At 32.8% G+C, this 22,384-nt stretch overlaps 3 protein-coding genes and 1 long non-coding RNA gene across 4 annotated transcripts; 3 read left to right on the forward strand and 1 right to left on the reverse strand.

The window, feature by feature from the left end:
• Positions 1-3,093: 3,093 nt before the first annotated feature.
• LOC120181418 (probable methyltransferase PMT26) lies at positions 3,094-6,856 on the forward strand. Its single transcript, XM_039186546.1, has 9 exons — positions 3,094-3,126; positions 3,177-3,746; positions 3,837-3,986; positions 5,095-5,365; positions 5,490-5,600; positions 5,690-5,867; positions 5,934-6,206; positions 6,299-6,493; positions 6,628-6,856. The coding sequence occupies exons 1-9, from the start codon at positions 3,094-3,096 to the stop codon at positions 6,854-6,856; spliced, it is 2,010 nt and encodes a 669-aa protein (XP_039042477.1).
• A 2,339-nt stretch (positions 6,857-9,195) lies between these two features.
• On the forward strand, positions 9,196-9,894 carry LOC120181296 (nuclear transcription factor Y subunit B-7-like). The gene has a single exon (XM_039186460.1). The coding sequence runs from the start codon at positions 9,196-9,198 to the stop codon at positions 9,877-9,879; it is 684 nt and encodes a 227-aa protein (XP_039042391.1). The 3' UTR covers positions 9,880-9,894.
• A 5,002-nt stretch (positions 9,895-14,896) lies between these two features.
• On the reverse strand, positions 14,897-15,292 carry LOC120181419. Its single transcript, XM_039186547.1, has one exon. The coding sequence runs from the start codon at positions 15,290-15,292 to the stop codon at positions 14,897-14,899; it is 396 nt and encodes a 131-aa protein (XP_039042478.1).
• Positions 15,293-17,677: 2,385 nt separating this feature from the next.
• On the forward strand, positions 17,678-19,116 carry LOC120181347. The gene is made up of 3 exons (XR_005521749.1): positions 17,678-17,692; positions 17,781-17,904; positions 18,784-19,116. It is a non-coding gene; the product is annotated as an uncharacterized LOC120181347 (long non-coding RNA).
• Positions 19,117-22,384: the final 3,268 nt, after the last annotated feature.

The raw sequence follows: 22,384 nt of genomic DNA on the forward strand, positions 1-22,384 counted from the left end.
TAATAATTTCATAATGAAAACTTCAATTTCATATTTTGAAAAGTTTATATTTTAGTCCCTAAATTGAGCATATTCAGTTAGGTCCCTAAACGATGTTCGATTTAGCTGAAATTTTACATGTAACTAGTTAAGGGCTAATAATTCATATTTTTAAGTTTAAATTCCACTTTATCTATGAATTTAATAGTTACATATTAAATGACTATTTTACCCCTATATAGTTAATATCATTTATCTTGTAATGTATGATTGTACGAATGTTGTAAGCGTGATTAAGTTATATATATTTTATTGTGTATTGCATGATGAATGTTTTATTTTAATTTCTTCTGCTTAGTATGCATGATTAAGGTTTTTGTTCTGTTCGACAAGATCATATTCTAATGTACGCTCAGGTATCCGGGTTATTTTTCTGTGATCAGATATGGGGTGTTACAAGGGTTGTGGTTCTATTTTAGACATTGAAAAGATATGAAATTTCTAAATGTTACTCTTGAGCCTAGAAAAAGAAAGAACAAATGAGTGAATTCATTAGAAATCCTTAGTAATGAGTTAAGTTAGTGGATGTAGACTCATTGAAGAAGTTGAACCACTGTAAGTCTTTATGCGAATTTTTCCTATCCTCTCTCCTTACTTCCCAAATTTTCAAAAGGTCAATTCACCCCTCTTGACCACTTTTTCGATTAATTCATAGAGCCTCAATTCCTAACATGGACATTCGAATTAAATTTGGATGCAAGATTTTACGTTCGTGGATAGTTACTCACGACGCTCGGCTCTGATTTGCAGTTCTCAGTGGTCTTTCAACAGCTTAATTCTCTTTTATGATTCGTTTATCGATATAATCATATTTATTCGTATCACCTCAAATTATTTTAAAGAAAATACATGTCAGTTAAATTAAGTTTAACACATCAACTATTAAAAAAAAGTTTAATACATCAAACACGAATCAAGTGATCTTAATAGTTATGAGATTGTTGTTATCCATTAAGGTCACGAGTTTGAGTATCATGTATGCAAGAGGATAAAAGTAAGGATGACAATGGGTCGGGTTGGGTCTTTAGTCAACCAAACTCAACAAAAAAAATATGTATCCTTTTCTCGAACCCGACCTGACCCTTATATCCTCCACCCGATCCGACTCGACCTGAAAAATATATATCCTCCACTAGGCTTCGATGCGACCTAAATATTTAGAGTATAAATTTGACTCGACGCGACCTAAATATTTAGAGTATAAATTTGACTCGACCCGACCCGATATAAAATAATTACTTAATTATAAAAATAATAATTTTTAAGCAAATTACATTATTATCCTCGGGTTAGACCAGGTTGAAGTTTTTTCACCCTTCATCCGACCTGACCAGAACCTTTTTTTTTTAAAAAAATGACCCTATTGGGTTGGGTCAAAACTCATCGGTTTTGGGTTAAATTGTCATCCCTATATATAAGTGTTCATTGTCGAATAGTTAAATTCTTTGTACAAATAATACTTTAATAATATTATTGGTCAAATTGAAAGTTTTTTAAGTGTGCTGACCAAAACAAAATTAATCTAATAATTGAGTGACTAATTACCGTTATTTTTAAGATTTATGTTTTTTCGGAAACAAATGGAGCTTTAATCCATTGTTTTCGCGGGCTTTTCCATTTCCCGTGGCCGACTCTTTCTCTTGGTGTTCTCTCGTTCACGAACCCTCTCTTCCCCTTTTTATCTATATTTTGTTTTTGATTCTCACATAATCTCTAAATTACACACTAATAATTAAAAAAACCCTAAAGAAATACTTTTAATTCCAGCGGTAGCTAAAAGCTGGAATTCATTGTTATATGTATATATATACTTGTATAAAAAAATCAATATCATTCTGCCTTTGCTTAACGCAGAAACGAATCAATAACGGTTGTTAAAGCTCTCTTCTCTGTTTCAGATCTTTCCATATTTGTGTTTTCAGGTATATTTCTTTTGTTCTCCGATTTGGATTTCTTTGTTTGTTGCAGATCTAATGAGATAGGAGTCTTAAACTTGAATTGGCTTTATCTGTTTGATCTGCATTGAGCTAAATTTGAACATGGTTTTTGTATATGGTGCATTTTGCTCAAATTCTTTATAATTTCTTTTAATATTGATGTAAAACTAATATTTTGAAATGTGATAGCGGTTTTCGGTTTTAGTCCTAGATCACTCAACCTGAGAAAGTGGATGCGATTCTATGTTTCTTTCTTTCCAAGGCATAGATTGTTTCTATGGATCTTGATGAAGAATTGTGTGTGTGTAAAATTAATTTAGTTTTATTTTTTCTTAGTGGAACTGAGTAAAACTTGCAAGCTTTAATTTTACGGATATATTCTTTATATATGCTGCATTTTCTTTAATTAGCTTTCTTCTGAAGTTTGATTTCATAAAATGTTCAGGTGTGTATTTTTGAGGAATTGATTGGAAAAGGAAGGAAATAGTGATCATGGCTTTAGGAAAATACAGTAGAGTGGATAATAATGAGAGTTCCTCGTCTTCGAGTTATTGTTCCACCGTCACCATTGTGATTTTCATGGGATTATGTTTAGTTGGGATTTGGATGATAACTTCGTCCTGGGTTGTCCCGGTTCAGAACGGGGATGATACGGCTGAAGAAAAGAAAAATCAGGTCGAGGATCAGATTCAGCCAGTAATCATGGATGGCAAAAACAGCGGCAACAAGCCACGGTTTGAAGATAAGCCCGATGATCTAGGAAAGGATGCCTCGCCAGGGGATTCAAATGTGAGTCTAGCTAAAGATGAGGGCAAAAGCAACTTCAATGCAAAAGAAATTAATGAGAACACTGAAGAGAGTAAGTTGGAGAAGTATAAGAAGGATAATGAGCAATCTAATACTATGTCTGAGAATTCTAAGAAGGATAATGAGCAATCCAATCCTGAAGGTGGAGTGAAAAACAATGGAAGCAGTGAGAATCCGGGTGGACAAGGATCTGAAAACAGCAATGGTAAACCTTATTCTAATGAGAATGACAAGAAATCCTATTCTAATGATCCTGAAAAGAAACGCAATGAAAGCTCTTCTTGGACTAAAGGGGATAAGATAGATAAAAATGTCGACAAGGTGTTGGATAAAAGCTCTGATGGTCAGGTGAAAAAGAAGAGTTCAGATGAAGTTTTTCCATCTGGCGCTCAGTCTGAAAGTTCTGACGGTCAAGTGAAAGAGAAGAACAAAAAAGAAGTTTTCCCATCTGGTGCTCAGTCTGAAAGCTCCGACTGTCAAGTGAAAGAGAAGAGCTCAAACGAAGTTTTCTCTGGTGCTCAGTCTGAAAGCTCTGATGCTCAAGTTGAAAAGAAGAGCGCAAATGAAGTTTATCCATCTGGTGCTCAGTCTGATAGCTCTGATGGCCAAGTAAAAAAGACGAACTCAAATGAAGTTTCCCCATCTGGTGCTAAGTCTGAGCTTTTGAAGGAAACAAAGATTCAGAATGGACCCTTCTCTACGCAGGCGGTAGAATCAAAAAATGAAAAAGATGCTCAGTCGTCAAACACATCATCAAAGGAATACAGTTGGAATCTTTGCAATACCACTGCTGGCCCTGATTTTATCCCATGCCTAGACAATTGTGAGGCCATCAGGAATCTCCATAGTACCAAACATTATGAACATCGAGAGAGGCACTGTCCAGAAGTATCACCAACCTGCCTTGTTCCTCTTCCTGAAGGATACAAATACCCAATTCCGTGGCCAAAAAGTAGGGACAAGGTAATTGAACCCAACATGTGTTGGTTTAACTTTTTAGCTTGATTTCGTTCGTGATCAGATGTATTAACAAAAGCTTTCGTCCTGCTGCAGATTTGGTACAGAAATGTTCCCCATTCCCAACTAGTAAAATTTAAAGGAGGTCAGAATTGGGTGGAAATTTCCGGGAATTACTTAACATTTCCTGGTGGTGGAACCCAGTTTAGGAGAGGTGCACTTCATTATATTGACTTCATACAAAAGGTGAGTTCTCAAATTGAATGTATTGTTTTTGAACTTCTATATTGTATCATATCATTGAATACTGCGTCTCACTCCCCAGGGTATGGTCTCTACTTGTTGAATATTCATTTTTGTCTTAGATCTGTTTGTTGTCTATTATTACAGTGGTAATACTTTAACACGAGATAAAAGCTGTGGCATGAATGTCTTTTGATCTGAAGTTATTATTATCAGTACCTTATCCAGAGCACAATAGCTATTATTCAGAGCACAATAGCTATTATTATCAGTTCCCTTCATTTCCATTATAAGCTGATTGTGATTGTTTTGATAGTAATCTTAATTCCACGATACAATATATCATCCGTGTCAATCTTTTCCTACAATGAATTGGCATAAAATTTGTGTTATAACCATATTATATATTGAATGAGTACATTTTTCTTATAAGTTAATGTTTCCTTTAATTGTAAGTTGTAGAAAAAGCCTATGTCCAGTAAAAAAAAAAACAATTTAGTGTATTTCAACTTAAAAACCTTATGGACAGCTAACAAAGGCAAACATAATGAGTACTTTCAAGCAGATTTTCGTTCGCATTGTTATCTTAAACCTTAAAATTTTCAGCCCGTGAAAGAGGTCAGGAGTTTATATTAGAAGCATTTCCTTAACCTGAAATTCCTTGCTTTTGTTGGGGCATTTCTTCCAATGAGAAGCAAGTGATTCATTCAATCTTTGTTTTTGTTTGATCATGTAAGGGAGTAGGCACTGGCATGTTCATTAATCGCTTTTGTGGTTGACAGTCATACCTGTAAGGAGCGTCAAGAAGCTTATATTATCTGAATTATGGACATTGGTTGATATATGTTTGAGTGTATGGTTATGTGCACATATGATATATCTGTTTCATTTCTTGCGGGGCGTTCTATATCTGCAATTTTGATTGCATGCATCTTTCTACAAATACGTGATTGTTTTAAAAAGAATGCTTGTTTACCACCCGTAGAGTTACCTGTTGCATTCTAATAATGATGACAATAAGAAACAGTAAATGAATTTTATTCATTTTTCAATATTTTCCTCTCCTGCATTTTCCGTCACCTTGGATTCTGATGTTTGATTAAATCTGCAGTCTGTGCCTGATATAGCATGGGGAAAACGCTCTCGTGTGCTGTTGGATGTTGGATGTGGGGTTGCCAGCTTTGGAGGTTATCTTTTTGAAAGAAATGTGATCACTATGTCGTTAGCACCAAAAGATGAACATGAAGCTCAAGTACAATTTGCACTTGAAAGGGGAATTCCTGCTGTGTCTGCTGTGATGGGTACTAAGAGACTTCCCTACCCTAGCAGTGCATTTGATATTATTCACTGTGCACGATGTAGAGTGCCATGGCACATTGAAGGTATATTACAACCTCCTCCATAAATTTTAATCACGGGCTGTCTTCAAGTCTTTAATCAATTATTGCAATGCATTTTATGAATTTTGGCTGTGCTTGAATATTTGCTGGTCTTAGCAATGTACAGACGGTAAACTCCTTTTAGAGCTCAACCGTTTGCTACGACCTGGTGGTTTCTTTGTGTGGTCTGCTACTCCTGTTTATCGGAGAAAAGGTGACGATGCTGATATCTGGAAAGGTATATAATTCCATTGTACTTTTTCTTGTCTTGTATGAGAATTCTAATGTGTACTGATCCTGCTGAATTTATGTGTGCGTTTTGTGCAGCTATGATTGAACAAACAAAATCTTTGTGTTGGGAGTTCTTAAACGAAACTAAAATGGAACCAGTAAATAAGGTGGCTATAGCAACATTTAGAAAGCCTAAATCTAATGACTGCTATGAGCGAAGGCCACAGCAAGTCCCTCCATTATGTCCTGAGTCCGATGATCCAAATGCGGCGTGGTAATACTTTTCTTTTTCTTTTTTGACTTGGATGTAAAAACTATTTAATTTGATTCTTATCTGTAGGAATGTATCACTTCAAACATGCATGCACAAAGTGCCCGTAGATGTATCAAAACGTGGGTCTAAGTGGCCTGAGCTTTGGCCAGAAAGGTTGGAAAAACCACCTTATTGGTTGTCGAGTTCCCAAGTTGGAGTTTATGGCAGAGCAGCACCAGAGGATTTTACTGCCGACATTGAGCACTGGAAACAGGTGGTCACCAAGTCATACATGAATAGTATGGGAATAGACTGGTCATCTGTCCGAAATGTCATGGACATGAGAGCTATTTATGGAGGGTAAGCAACGGTTATAATTGTTCGACCCATTACTCTGTCGTTATGTTGTTTCGTCTCCTTTTTCCTGGATTCTGACTGCGGTTTGCTCTCAGATTTGCTGCAGCACTCAAAGATAAGAATCTATGGGTCATGAATGTCGTCCCGATCGACTCTCCAGACACACTTCCCATCATATATGAAAGAGGTCTGTTCGGTATATATCATGATTGGTGTGAATCATTTAGCACTTATCCGAGATCTTACGATCTTCTCCATGCTGACCATATATTCTCCAAGGTTCAAAAGAGGTTGGTATCATATCAGTATTTTCCTTGATCTACATTTATGCTTAGAGCAGAATCCCTGTTTCCAGTATGAGCCATAATGTGCTATTGATCATCTGCTTCACCCTTTAACCGAGCTATGGTTTTCGAGCACGTAGGTGCAATTTCATTGCTTTAGTTGCCGAGGTCGATCGAATACTAAGGCCAGGAGGGAAGCTTATTGCTCGGGACCATGTCGAGACTATTAGCGAGCTGGAGGATATATTCCGGTCCATGCATTGGGAAGTCGAGAAGATATACTCGCAGGACAAGGAAGGGTTGATTTGTGTCCAGAAATCGATGTGGCGACCTACGGAGATCGAGACGCTCACGCACGCCATTCCTTAGGCATCGGTTTCTCCATTTTGCCTTTTGCTCTTCTCTCTTGTGGTTGCTAGCTGCAATTTTTGGTGATTAGTTCCCTATGTAAAAGCCCTTGTAGAGGCTTGTAGCATGTTAAGTAGGCATGTTAAAGTAGTATGAGCCTGGTTTCCAAGATTTCATGTAATCAATGTCATTTCTTTAAAGGAAAATGATGTTCAGGCATTCATGGAAGTGAAGAAATTATTTTCTCAATGAGTCGAGAATTCATTGGAAGTAGCAACCAGCATTTTCAGGTATCCAAATGTCCTGGAATTCAAGTTTCAGCAATGAGCCTATTGCTTCTGTAAATGAGACGAGACAGATCGTGAGTTACTCGATATTAACTCGGTCAAAGTTCGACAAATACTTTACTTAAATGGACTTGACTCAAGTTCTTAACGAGTCGAAACAAGCTACTTGATACTCCACTCGAAAAACTCACAGGCAACTCGAAAATATAATATATTACTAAGAATTTATTTTTTTAAAAATAAATTATTAATAATATTAACATTTACGTATTGATTTTTTTAAAACAATACAATATAAATTTTCATGTATTTATGGTTCAGGTTCGAGTTTGAGTTTAAGCTTCAATCAAGTTAAGTTAAAAAAAATTATTTCGAGCTTTTACGAGATTCAATTCATAGTTTTGAGTTCGAGTCGAACTTAAAAATGTTAGACTCGCGAGATTTTGAACCGAGTTGAATTCTATTGTAGAGTTTTCGAGTTGAATCAAACTCAACAATACTCAAACTCGATTCGACTGATTTACCATCCTAAACGAGCCTACTGAACTCAAACAAAGAACCTCAAACCTTATTTTCATATCCAAATTCATATTTCGAAATAAAAATCAATATTACTTATTTCAGAATCTCTAAGTTGTTACGCTTCATGTATTTTTATTTAATTATACTTTTTAAATTTTTTTAATTTTAAAAATATACTAAAGATAAAAAATATTATTGAAGTGATAAAAAATGAAATGAATATATATATAAAAGGAAATGACAAAGGACTTGTGTTATTTTAATAATAAACTTTTATGTTTTATGTATTTTTTTATTTTCCCTTAAATCTTGGATAAAAAACTTTATTTTACTTTCACCGTCAAATCTTTGCCTCATAGTATCTTGATTAAAGTAAAGATTACCGTCATCTAATCAAAAGGGATTATAAGGATAACAAAACTCTCCTATCAAATATTTTACCCTAATACGTTCCTAAAATTTCAAACCAGTTGGTCTAGTGGGATGAGACACTAGGTCTCTTATGTAAAGTCAGAGATTCGAATCCTGGCATTTGTGAATGGAGCAAACTGGGTTGGGATGGTCGCCCTCGCCTATGCAGTACCCGATCTGAATTAGTCGGTCAATAGATCGGAAACCAATGATTAATTCAAAAAAAATTCAAGCCTAAAACTTTGGTTAAGCCTAAATAATTCGATGTTAATTGATTCAACCATTTAAAACAAATAAAATATTTTTTATATACAAATAAAATCTAATTATTTATAGCGAGTAAAAGATTATTCAAACTTACTTAATTGATTTAACCTATAGTTTTTAGTAAAGTAGGCTATAATGGTTATTTAGTTTTGTAAACCACTGAAATAGGTAAGTCAATTAAGTTATTGGTTATGAATTTTTATAATCGACAATTATTTTTAAAATTTTAAATATATTTCAATTGGTAAAATAGAACTATTACTCTTATAATTTTAAATAGGATAAAGGTTACATTTATCCATGTAGTAGACCCAATTTATCATTTTCGCCCCTATCGTATTTTCGTATCAATTTGCCCTTCAAAATTCTTTAATTGCATCATTATATATATTATTCTTTAACTTAAACCCTAAACTATAAATCCTAAGATAGGATGAAGGGTTAGTGTTTACGGATTAGATGTTATGGAGTTATGATTTAGGGTTTAAGAATTATGATTTAGGATTTAAGTTAGAATGCAATTGAACAACTTCGAGGGCTAGATTGATACGAAAATATGATAAGGGCGAAAATGATAAATTGAATCTCGAAAAATATTAATCTGATTATATATTAATAAAGAAAATCAATAATTTGTTTATGAGATCAAGTCATGGTCATAACAAATTCACATGCATGAGGAGCGAGTCACTAGGTTAAAACAAGGCATTAGTTTAGTTTCACCTTCAAAACCCTACTTTCATGCAAATGTCTCCATCTATTTCATCCAAAATAAAACTAGCAATTATTCTCTCTTTATTATTTTTATTATTATTATTATTATTATTATTATTAAAGCATTGTGAGGCATTTTTATCATAAAAAAGAAAAAAAATGGAAAATGAGATTAGCCATGGAAATGTGACGCATGTGGCTAGTAAAGGTAAACCCGAGAGCCCACGTGTCACATGTAGCGATAGCAACACCACCATCAATAATAATCACAACAGCGGCAACAACAATAAAGAACAAGATCGATTTCTTCCGATAGCAAACGTGAGTAGAATCTTGAAGAAAGTGATCCCGAGCAACGGGAAGATCTCCAAAGACGCAAAGGAAACGATCCAGGAATGCGTGTCGGAGTTCATCAGCTTCGTCACCGGAGAAGCCTCGGACAAATGCCAGAGAGAGAAGAGGAAGACGATAAACGGAGACGATATCATATGGGCGATCACGACGTTAGGGTTCGAGGAATACGTCGGACCCTTGAAGTTATACCTAAGCAAATATCGAGAGATCGAAGACGAGAAGCTTATCTTCCCGAAGCAACAAAGACCGGAGCTGCAAAAACAACATCACCACCACCACCAACAACAACAACAACAACTCGTCCGACAACAAAAATCCGAATATGAACAAAATTTAGGGTTCAGCAACAACAACAATAATGTATATTCTTCATTAAATGTTTTGTCTAATCATCATCATCTTCATCATCACCACCCTCCTTTTCTTCCTACGGAGCAACCATTTTCCTTGCCTTTCTCTTCCGATTCCTTTCAAAAGCAATTACAGTAGCAAGATTTTGATTCTGTGGGACGTTTGGTAAGAACAACTGGATCTCTTTTCCAGTTTTCTTCTTCTTCTTCTTCTTCTATATTCATTTGCAATATTGTTAATTAAGTTCATATATACATTTTAATATATGTTATTATTATGCTTTTCATGCATAATTTGATTAACTAATATATAATTCTGTCATTGTATTAATTTATAACTTTATATTTTTTTGAAAGATGAAATTATAATTTAATCATTTTAAGAGAACTGAAATGTAATTTTTGCCATGTCCTAATTTATGAGTTTATGATTTTTAGATGGACTTAAAAATGATTTTACTATTTAAACTATTAAGCATATTGCATGTATAGTAATAACTAGTTTCGCATGTATTTAAGGGCACAAACTGTTCTGCATAAGCTAGCACTTGCACTTGTAGGGTGACTAGTCCACAAAACACAAGCTTGTTTCGGTTCTTGCGTAAATTAACAGAGATTAAGGGGAGCAAAAAGGAAATTATTTCTTATAATACTCTTATTAAATTACTAAAATTTTGGGTAGATTACACAAATGGTCCCCTGACTATAAAGCACTATTGTATTGAATTCCTTATTATTAAAAGTTACAAAAGGATCCCAACTATAGGGTATTGCTTTGTTGAGTCCATCGACTATTAAAAGCTACAAAATAATCACATGACTATGCATTATGTTCTAAATTCGTCATTTTCTATTAAAAATTGACGGCAATCTAACTATAAAGCACTACTTTATTGAGTCTCCGGTCTATTAAAGGTTATAAAATGATCCCGACTATAGGTGTTGCTTTGTTGAGTCACTCGGATATTAAAAGCTACAAAATAGTCACCTGACTATTCATTATGTTCTAAATTCGTCATTTTCTATTAAAAATTGACGACAGTCTGAACTGGACGTTAACTTGCCAACTGAGATATTATAAAATCTGATATCAAAAGCTCAAACTACTATCATATCTTAGTCAGTATGTTAACGTCTAACTTAGACGACCGTCAATTTTTAACCAGAAGTGACGAGTTTGAAACATAATGAATAGTCGGGTGACTCAACAAACCAATATCCTATAGTCGAGGGACTAATTTATAACTTTTAATGGTCGAGTGACTCAACAAAGAAATATTTTATAGTCAATGGACCATTTGTGTACCTGATCCTAAAATTTTCCATTTCTTGTTATTTTTGGGAAAATTATATTACATGTAATTGTGTGGTGGTAAGTGTCCTTTCTATAGGGAGGATGGGAGTATGGTTTCGATTTTGTTTATTCGCTTTTGATCAAAAAGTTTTGTAGGAAATTGTATGTGTAATTTATAGTTGAAAAGAAAGGTGAATTAGGTTGTGTTGTTGAAAGGAAGGCTAATGTAGTTGTGTTGTACTCTTTTCCTTCAAATAGGTTTAGGGAGGTTTTTAACGAAGTACAAAACTTAAGTTTAAGTTTGTAAATCCAAATCCTTAATAAATTTATATTGTTGCTGAGCAAAAAGAAATTGTTAATAAGATTATAAATAAATCACTTAATTTAAAAAATTTATAAATAGATCACTCGATTGTTATAAATAATATATTTGGATAAAGTACACAAATGGTCCCCAACTTTAGGGTAATACTTTATTAAGCCACTCGACTATATAAAGTTATAAAATGGTCAATCGACTATAGAATATTATTTTGTTAAGTCCTTTGACTATTGAAAGTTACAAAATGGTCACCAGACTATTTATTATGTTCCAAACTCGTCATTTTTCGTTAAAAAATTGGTAGTTATCTAAGTTGGATTTAACATGATGATTGTAATATGATAGTCGTTTGAGATTCTGTGATCATAGTTTATCATATCATAGTTAGCAGTTAATGCTCAGCTCAAAATATTGTAATTTTTCTAACGGAGAATGACGAGTTTGGAACATAATGAATAGTCGGGTGATCATTTTGTAACTTTTAATAGTAGAATGACTCAACAAAGCAATACTTTATGTCCTATGCATGCAATGTGCGGTACCATCGGAGAAATGCCGTCAACTCTAGGATGTCGTTGAAGGACTTCAATTGCCTTTTTACTATCAGTTTCCACTATTAGCCTGCGAAACATCCTGTCCCATGCATGCAATGTTTAGACCTGTATAAAGCCCCCATAACTCCGCGTCAATCGCCGAACAGCATCCAATAAACTAAGAGAATCTTACGATCCAATCCGCCCGATGGTTACGGAGGACTCCACCACAAGTGACTAATTCTTCGAGCACCATCCATATTCAATGTTATCCGACCAATCGGGGGTGCAATCCACTTAACATTTCGGTTTACTCTCTTCTGCACAAATTCTTTTTTTACTCTTTTTTGTTATTGGTTACGAACTTTTAACGCATATGAAATGCGAATAATACACATCTAATAAAAGCATAAAATGCGATTAGCTGAAAAGATAAATAAGATAGCTTATAAAGAATCAAAATCATAACATCAAAATGATGGGTGAAAGGGCTTACTTACCCAAATATGCCCAAAATAAAGATGATTTCTCTTTAAATAAAGACTTGTACAGGGCTTAAACTATATTTTAAATTAATTTTTGGTGTTTAAAGAAATTTTTTATTGAAAATAGGTATCTAAAAAACTGTTAAGTGGCATGTGGTACGTTTATATATTTTTTAAAAAATATGGAAGTGACATGTGTCACTTAACGGATTTTATTAACTGTAGGCACCAAAAAGTGTAACAAAAAAAACATTAGGCATATATTTTTAACGAAAAATTCTTTAGTCATCAAAAGTCAATTTAAGGTATAGTTTAGACACCTAAAAATATATTAAGCCTTAAATAAATGTGTGTCACATTATATGTGTTTTTTAGAAATATTTTTTTAAATAGAAAGCACATTTATTTATGTGATAGAAAATTAATCAGAGTTTTCAAAATTTGAGTCAAAACAAATAAAAGAAAAAAATTAGATTAAAAATTAAGAATAATTTGTTCGAATTATGTCCAAAAAAAATGAACATGACACATATTTATACGAACAAAAACATGAGTCGGGTGGCGACGTATGTGTATGGACATTATCTTCAATCACTCACGGAGCTTATATCAATATCTAAATAATATATGATTTAAGAATTTTATAAGCAAAATTACTAATTTTGAGTTGTCAAAGATATGTCTTGGGCTTGATGATACTTATATTAGTATAGCAGTTAAAAGAAATTCTAACCTTTAGATTCTCAAATCTCACGTTATTTAGATATTAATTTTTTAAAATATTTAAATATAATAGTTTAAATATACACTTATCGAATGATTGCATTCAAAACTTATAAATATATATATATATATATATATATATATATATATATATATATATTGGGATTGTTATTTAATTCGTGTTTACGTAAATATATGTCGAGTATTATGCATATTTCTTATTTTTTACAAATTTCATATAATTAAATTCTTTATTTTTTTAATTATTTTTCCTTTTATTCTTTGTTGTCCTTTAAAAGACTCTTAGCTTACACGATATAAAAGGGTATCGATCCAGAAATTGACGAAAGAATCCTTAATCAATCAATCTATATTTTAATCGATTCAATCATTCAATTTAATTAAAAAATAAATTAAAATGATAGAATTAAACTCGTTAATTCAATCAACTCAAAATATTTTAACTCGTTTCGAATCAATTTAATCCGACGCCGACTCCTAGTTGACAACAACCTCCGTTGCATCCTGGGCAGCCGATCAAATCAATAGGGGTGTAAACGAGTCGAGTCAAACTCGAGTATTGCTGAGTTCGACTCGATGACTTGACTCGAAAACTCGTGAGCTTATAATTTTCAAGCTCGACTCGAAATCCTGAACTGAAGCTCGTGAGCAGCTCGAAAAGGCTCGAAATGAAAAAAAAAATCTTAAACTTAACTCGATTGAAGCTTCAAACTCAAACTTGAACCTTAAATACATGAAAATCTTACTGTATTTTAAAAAAATCAATACATAAATGTTAACATTATTAATAATTTATTTAAAAATCTTAATATATTATATTTTCGAGCTGCTCACGAGCTTTTCGAGTCGAATATCAAGTAGCTCGTTTAGGCTCGTTAAGAACTCGAGTCGAGCTCGAGTCGAGTCCATTCGATCCGAGTATTTATCGAGCCTTGATCGTGTCGATTTCGAGTAGCTGACGATATGTCTCATCTTATTTACAACCTTACAAACCACTATAGACAAAGCCATTGAGAAAGGTTCAGATAATACACCATGGTATCAAAAAGAGCAAAAAAGAAAAAGAAAACCAGAGAGGATATTTTTCAAATTTGTCCATTTCTTAGTTATATAATAAACACGGTAAGGTTAAATGAATAATAGTAATTTTAGTCCCTCGTAATCATCAATAATTCATTTTAGTCCTTTAAAAATACAATTTTATTTTAATCTCAGGCACAAAAGAAACCAAAGATGGCATTTTCTAGGAGAATGACAACAATGAATTTCTTATTTTTTGGGTCTATATTGTGCATTTTCTTACCAATATAGACTTTTTTTGGTTGTAAAAGAAGGGCTAGCCTCTATATTGAAGTTAAACAACAATTTAAACCTTAAAAGCTCAGTATAATTATCTATAATCATGAAATAAAGAGGGGGGGGGGGAAACCTTCCCATGTGAAAAGTTAATCATCAATGGCTTCGAGGTCCAACCTTGTTGAAAAGTAAGACTTAATATAAAATTAAGTATCCAAACTATAATTAAAATTGACTTCTGGTGTATAAATTTTTTTTTTGTTAAAAATAGATATTTAAAGTTTTCTCCATTACACTTTTAGGTGTCTAATGTGACACATGCAACTTAACGTTTTTTTTAAGACACCTAAAAGTGTAACAGAGAAAACATTAGGTATCTTTTTTTAACGAAAAATTCTTTAGTCACCAAAAGTCAATTTTAAAGAAGGTTTAGGCACTTATTTATGCATTAAGCCGAAAATTAATTGAAGTTTCCAAATGGTTCACGGTGAAGCATCATATACATCTTTAGTTTTACCATCATTCTCATTAGATTTCTCATCCACATCAACAACGACATCATCAGCGCCTTTACGTTCATCGCCACCGCTGCCATTGTTTCCGGAGACTTTGGCGGTGTTGTTAACGTACAAGCTGCGCAACATCATCCTGAATCCGAACGCCCTCGACAACAACCGGTACATTACGGTCAGGATCCAGAATATCCATGGCGTGCAAACGAATACGAACCCGAGCACGGGGAGCAAGCTCGACGATTGGTACTCGTCGACGGTGACGTAAGCCAAAAAGCAGCCACCGCCGACAAAGACGCAGACGAACAAGATGCAAGCTATGGTCCATATGTAAACCTGGCTGGCATCTTCACCAGGTTCCGTCATTTGGATGAAATCTAGAAAGAAATGGTATTATCGAGAGAATTATGAGCGAATTCGATCATGATGATGATGAGCCATGTTTTAGACTAATGGGATCGGGAAAGAACCCATTAGAGATGGGAGAATTTGGCCTAGGGTTTGTTATGCCGTTGTTGTTGCAGGCTGGAAACGAGGAATGGTGGGGTTCTCCCAAGTTAAACATGTTTGTTCACGTAAAATATGGTTATTTTTTGTTAATATTACACGGAACATGAGAGAGAGAAACACAACGTGTTCGATCTAGGTTGATGTTCATCTCTCAAAATAAATTAAAAAAATTAAAAAGTATAAAAAATCTTGTAATTTTAAAAAAATATTAATGTACTCTTCGTATTATTTTTTTTATCTTAATATAGCATTTCAACTCAAAAAATAAACTTACATTTTGATCAATATTTTGTAATCATTAACTGTTACGGTGCTGACCTGACAGTTTACGATGCTAATATAGTAGTCCACAATTCTGATGTGGTAGATCATGGTGGTTGATAACGTGACAGATAATATGGCAGATGGGCTAAATTGGTAACTCAAACATGACAGATGAACTACCACATCAACATCGTTAACTACCACGTCAACAATGTAACAGTTAGCAACAAAAAAACGTTGTTCAAAATGCCACACTCGATTTTTTTATGAGTTTAAGGGCCACTTGAGAAAAAAAAATATTATGAGGACTGCATTAGTTTTTAAAAAAATATAGGGACCTATGATGCCTTTCCCCAAAAAAAACCTTTTCTATTAAAAATAAACAATATGCAATATGCATTTTTTTTATTTATAAAGCAATCTTTTAAAGATTAATTGTTTATTGAGTTACTTTCACCACAAATTATAATTCTCATTCTAATTTAGTCCTTAAACTTTTCAATATTATAATTTTATCCCAAAATTGTGACTCTCATTATAAATTGGTTCTCAAACTTTTAAGCATTTCATATTCAACCACAAACTATGACTCTTATTCTAAATTGGTCATTAGATTTTTTAATATTCCAATATCATTCAAAAGTTTGGAGATGAAATTGGAACATTTAATAGTTTGGGGACCAATATAAAATGTGGGCCATATTTTAGGTATGAATTTGAAATGCTCAAAAGTTCAAAGACGAATTCATAATGAGAGTCATAATTTATGAATGACATTGAAATTTTCAAAAGTTTAGGGACAAATTTAAAATAATAATCACAATTTAGGGGTGTGTAGCGAGAGCAACATGGGAATTTGGTTGAATTCAGGGGGTCAAATTGATATTTTATTTAAAGTTTAGTGGTTAAAATGATATTTTTATCTAAAGTTCAATGTCAAATTAATATTCAATCCAAAGTTCAAAAGTCAAATTAATAATTAATCTCTTTCTAGTAAAATACCACATCATCAAACTAGCATGAATTAACGACTCAATGGCTAAAATAAAACAATTGATAACGTAATTGACCGGAATTAATAAACCCGATAACTTAAGTGATCAAAATGTAACTTCTTTGAATTTAATGATTAAAAGTGTACAAATACTAAAGAAAAGTGACAAATTAATAGTTTACCCAAATCTTCACTAATTAACAACAGGTAAAAAAAATCTACCCTAAAAAATCCTATCCAAATCCAATCAAATTCTGATCGGTCGAGGAATCGAACCCAGTTCTGGTTCTACAGTAGGATTTGGTGACCATTTATGTAGTTTACCCTTGGAATTATTATTGATTTATGATAAAAAAAACAATCTAGGGGTGTGCAAATTCGGATATCAGATATCCGAAAATTTGAATATCCAAAATTTCTGATAGTTAAAATATGATCTTAATCCGATCCGAAAAAATCGGATATCCGAATTTTCGGACATTTTCGGACCGAATATATGAATATCCGATTCGAACATGTCATTTTAAAAATAATTAGCCTTGTAAACTAAAAAGGCTTTGTCTTCTGTAGACAGGGAAGAGCTCCATGTTAAATCATCTTTTCCATACACATTTTAGAAAGATGAATGCATTTAGAAAAAGACTTGTTCTTTCGCTTTTCAAATCTTATAGCTTCAATGTAATAAACATTTACAAATATTTTGTTGCTTTTTTATATACTTTCACCTGATAGACATGTTAATAGATATCATTTCATTGCAGATTTACAAGAATCAAGACTACGAAGGGTATTTGGATTGCAAATTTTGTTGGCATAAGCCTTTCACAGTTGCCATGGATTTGGAAGGTACTGATGGAAGAGAAAGAAGCGAGGTAAGTAGCCTTTCTAAAATGTTTTTGGTTGTTGAAGATAAAATTATTTGCAACATTATCCTATTAGTTTACAGGGCTCAAATAGTGTAATTTGGAGATATTTTAGCAATGAACCTATTTGAAAAGGTAAAACTTGTTCTTTTGCCAACCTGATTGAGGTTATTGTTGGAATCTATATGGTGTTTACTGAAAAGAAGTTGCTTTTTCAACATAGGACATTAGCTCAACTAGAAGATGATGTGGCTCCATGTGATGCTCAAATCGAAAATTGGAAGACGAACTTGGGAGTTATGGCATCAAAGGAGCGACGGTACATGCAACAGTATAACAACTATAAGGTATGATTCCTTTTGTATTATTGTTTTCTGGGAAGCATCAAGATGCAAAACTAGTTACAGAGTGTTAAGTTCTTCTGGCATGACCATGCTATTTACCAGTTCAAAGCGACAAAATTGGATGGAAAGAGAAGTTGCCTTTGCCAAAAGTGAATGAAATTCAACTGGATATTTGGCTGGGTTAAAGTTGATCAATGTCACCTAGAAAATATAGAAAGGATGCTGGCTTGGATATATATGACATTGTTTTACATTTAAATATTTCAATTCACCTTGGTAAATCATGAGCCTCCAATCATTCCACTTCATCTTGTTCCTTTCAATTATTAGGTTGGTTAGATTGCAATTCTGGTAAGATGACAGGCTTCCAAATTACTTATCTATTGCTTAATCTATGAAATTTAATTCTACTTGATTTATACCATAAATTAAAAGTGTCAGCTCGTTTGCAATGTTTTCCCTAGTTTGGGCTTTTGGTGTCAAGTTAAGCTGAAGATGAAGTTAGTCTTACCTGTTTCGATAATGTAAGGGATAGACCATAGGTTGTTTGATGACCTTGTATTAGTTCTAAAAGCCTTCAACCCTACTTTTATAGGTGGTCATTAATGCTGCTAATTAGGCGCCATTCTGCAAACAATAAACTCCTGTGTTCTGACTAGTTTTGATGAGGATCATTGGAGTCTGATCCATCCTGTATGTTGTTCATTATCCAGGAACATTCTATCGATATGGTTGGTCTAAGAGTTATAAAGCAAGAATGTAACTAGTCTTGTTTTCATACTCATTGTTAATTTATCAAGCTTTTGGTGATCAAATTATCACCTATATGTTGTTTGCATGAATTCTTTCTGCATTTTATTTATGCTTAATCTTGTTTGGCAGGCATTACTAAATCGTGTGGGCTACACACCCGAAATTAATCATGGGGTGTTAGTTGAAATGACCGAGCACAGGAAGGATTTAGAGAAGACCACCAAACCCATCTTAGAAACCTTGAGGAGCTACCAGGACCTGCCTCCGGTAATATGTTATTTATGGTTGACATTGGGACACTATTATGCTTTGGCGTTCATGTTTTTTCCATACATATAAAAATTTCTACTCCATTATACTCGTGTTTCTTTCCTGTATCAAACTCTTTTAACTATTTGGTTTAGGATCCTCCCGTCCAATTGGGTTCATCTCCCATCATGTCTTCATGTAAAGCTACAAAAGTTGTAGGTTGCTATGCATATTCACATGGTTTTCATTTGTATATTTCTTTCTACGGTTTTTATATAAACAAATGAACAGAAGAATGTGCTGTTAATCTCATCAAAAACGTAACTAGACTCAGTTTTTCCTTGTGTCTTTAACATTTTGGTGGCACCCTGCTTGGGACCGCATGTCATGTAAAACTTGCATCCTTGTTGAAAAGTCATGATATAGATAACACTGTTTATTCAAATGGTAAGTTCAATTTTGTTGTCTTCTTTGTCTAGAATGTTTTCAACTTAGGGTCCCTATTTTCCATATCCTTAACCTTGAAACGAGGAAGATACGCTAACAAGCTCATTATCACCATTATTATTGTCGTTGTAATGCAGGATAAAGCTTTAGCTGCCTTGGCAATTGACGACAAGAAAAGGCAGTATGCCGCTGCCGAAAAATATCTGGAAGATGTGTTGCAATCAGCCCTTTCTGCATCAGATTGATCGGCTTATAACAGAGATTGCCGTCTTGCTTCGGAATGTGCTGATCTTTTTACCATTGGAGAATCGAAGCCAAAAGATGAAAAAATATCAAGTTCTTATAAGATGTAAGGTGCCCCCCAATATTTTGTGTATTGCAATGTTCTATAAATGCAGAAGATTTAAGATAGAGGGCTTATTTGATTTAAAAAATAATAATTTATAAATATAAAATTATTTAAATCAAATAAGCCCTTGATCTTTTTAAAAAATCAAATTAGCCCTTGATCTTTTGTTTTATTCCTCAAAACTTTTTCCCTTGTTTGACTTGTTCTTGCCATTTTTCTTTTTAATAAAAACATATTTATTTGATGACTTCATTATCAATTTAATCTTTACACTATTTTCATTTATAGTGACGGATCGAGAAATATTTTTCAGGGTGATCCAATAATACAAAAAAGTTTTGTATAGAATAGATACAAATAAAATTTTAAGGTGGACACATAAATAAAATCAAGAACAAATATAAAAAAAAATTCAGATTTCAAAATTGACACATGTCCATCATAGCGTACACATAGATCAGTTTATCGTTTTAGTATCAAATTTTTGTTTTTGATCCACATAAATTTTTTATCTACATAAATTTTCATTCCCTTTTACTTTATCTAATATCCTTTAAAGAAATAATTAACAATTGACTTGCAAAAGCATGACATGAACAAATGATATCATTTTTATATAGGTATGCACACGAGTAGGAATAGGTATAGGTAAGATTGGGTCGGTTTTTGGTAGACCCGAGTTTGATTTGAGAATTATATTTTGTCGTCTGTTATTTGATTGATTCAAATTTAAATAATTTTTATCTTATTCAAAATTTATATGATTTTTGAGGTAAAAATTTGTACCCGACTTGATATAAATATGTATATAATTTTTATTTTTATTAGAAAATTATTTGTCTAATTAAAAAATATTGAGAAGTGTCATTACAATTATCCTTAGATATATAAGGGATAATTATATTATTATCTCAAGTTGAAATCTTTTATCGTAAACACAAATATAATTTAAATCGACTCGACTCGACTTTTTAAGTTCCACAAAGATACAATGATATTCTTTAGGTAAATTAAGGTGGAATGAGTTCAAGTACCAAAATGAATGAAAAATACTAAAATGAAAAAAAATGGACATTGTTTGAGGACTAAATTGATTATTAAACCTTTATATATTAATTTATTTATTTTGGATAATGTGTTTATGGTATAGAAATTATTCCAAAGAAAACACCACTTTGCAATCCTCCCATCTAACAGCAAAGGGAAGGCAATGAATGAAAAAGAACCTTATGGAAACACAACAGAAGAAACCAACACAGAAACACCATGAACGACAAGTCTGAAGAACCAAGCAATTCCCATTAATTATTTACCTACAAGAAAAGCACCTCTTTTTTATTTTCACCAATCAATCAACCCTTATGTATACATATACAATAAACAAACAGGAAATAGCCAACTGAAAGTTCCTCCTGGGTAGCTACAGAGAAAGAGAGATAATAAAATGTGAAAAGGGCAAGTGAATGTGTTCATCAAGTTACTGTTTTTGAGTCTCTCTTCGGCTTCTGATCAGAGATGGATGAAAGCAATGATGTCAGCTTACAATGGTTCTTCTTCTTCTTCTTCTATGATGATGATGAATAGAGTTGGATCCTCCATCTTGTTCCCTATCCATAGAAATGTGTACCCAACAGGGTAAGTTCTGCAAATTTAATGGCTTCTTTTTTAACTTTTTCAGGCAGAAGTTCATCTGCAACTTGTTCCATGCGCATAATATAATTGTATGCTCACGAATTATTGTGTACATATGGTTGAAATCATGGAGTTATGATGTCTGGTTTAGGTACTATAATGTTACCATCAATATCGGCCACCCTCCCAAGCCCTGCTTTCTTGATCTTAATACTGGAAGTGACCTAACATGGCTCCAATGCAATGCTCCTTGCGTCCATTGTATTGAGGTGAAAGTATATGTATATGTATATGTATATGTATATGTATATGTATATGTATATGTATATGTATATGTATATGTATATGTATATGTATATGTATATGTATATGTATATGTATATGTATATGTATATGTATATGTATATGTATATGTATATGTATATGTATGTATATGTATATGTATATGTATATGTATATGTATGTATATGTATATGTATATGTATATGTATATGTATATGTATATGTATATGTATATGTATATGTATATGTATGTATATGTATGTATGTATATGTATATGTATATGTATATGTATATGTATGTATATGTATATGTATATGTATATGTATATGTATATGTATATGTATATGTATATGTATATGTATATGTATATGTATATGTATATGTATATGTATATGTATATGTATATGTATATGTATATGTATATGTATATGTATATGTATATGTATATGTATATGTATATGTATATGTATATGTATATGTATATGTATATGTATATGTATATGTATATGTATATGTATATGTATATGTATATGTATAACTCCTTGAAAAGGTTATATTTTGGGACCTTTTCACTTAAGTTATTGAATGTCTAAGAGCCCATTTAGGACTATTTAGATGCATTTAGGAGCATATAGTTGCATGTGGTGGATTTCAGTTTGTCGTGGCATTTTATTTTTACAGCGGTACTGCTTTATGGGAAAGGTACTTGTCTGATGGTGTGCAGGTATTGAAAGCAAGGAAAATAGGAAAGAAAATTACGTGGCATAAGG

Source organism: Hibiscus syriacus, unplaced genomic scaffold (genome assembly GCF_006381635.1).
Source record: "Hibiscus syriacus cultivar Baekdansim isolate YM2019G1 unplaced genomic scaffold, ASM638163v2 tig00112523_pilon, whole genome shotgun sequence".
In the NCBI taxonomy this organism is placed as follows: Eukaryota; Viridiplantae; Streptophyta; class Magnoliopsida; order Malvales; family Malvaceae; genus Hibiscus; species Hibiscus syriacus.

Bases quoted from the DNA above. Each gene is read 5' to 3' on its own strand.
- LOC120181418 (XM_039186546.1), top strand. From the start codon at position 3,094: ATGTCGACAAGGTGTTGGATAAAAGCTCTGATG. The intron at 5,366-5,489 runs GTATATTACAAC...AGCAATGTACAG, and splicing joins AGTGCCATGGCACATTGAAG to ACGGTAAACTCCTTTTAGAG. The intron at 6,494-6,627 runs GTTGGTATCATA...TCGAGCACGTAG, and splicing joins TTCTCCAAGGTTCAAAAGAG to GTGCAATTTCATTGCTTTAG.
- LOC120181296 (XM_039186460.1), top strand. From the start codon at position 9,196: ATGGAAAATGAGATTAGCCATGGAAATGTGACGCATGTGGCTAGTAAA.
- LOC120181419 (XM_039186547.1), bottom strand. From the start codon at position 15,292: ATGACGGAACCTGGTGAAGATGCCAGCCAGGTTTACATATGGACCATA.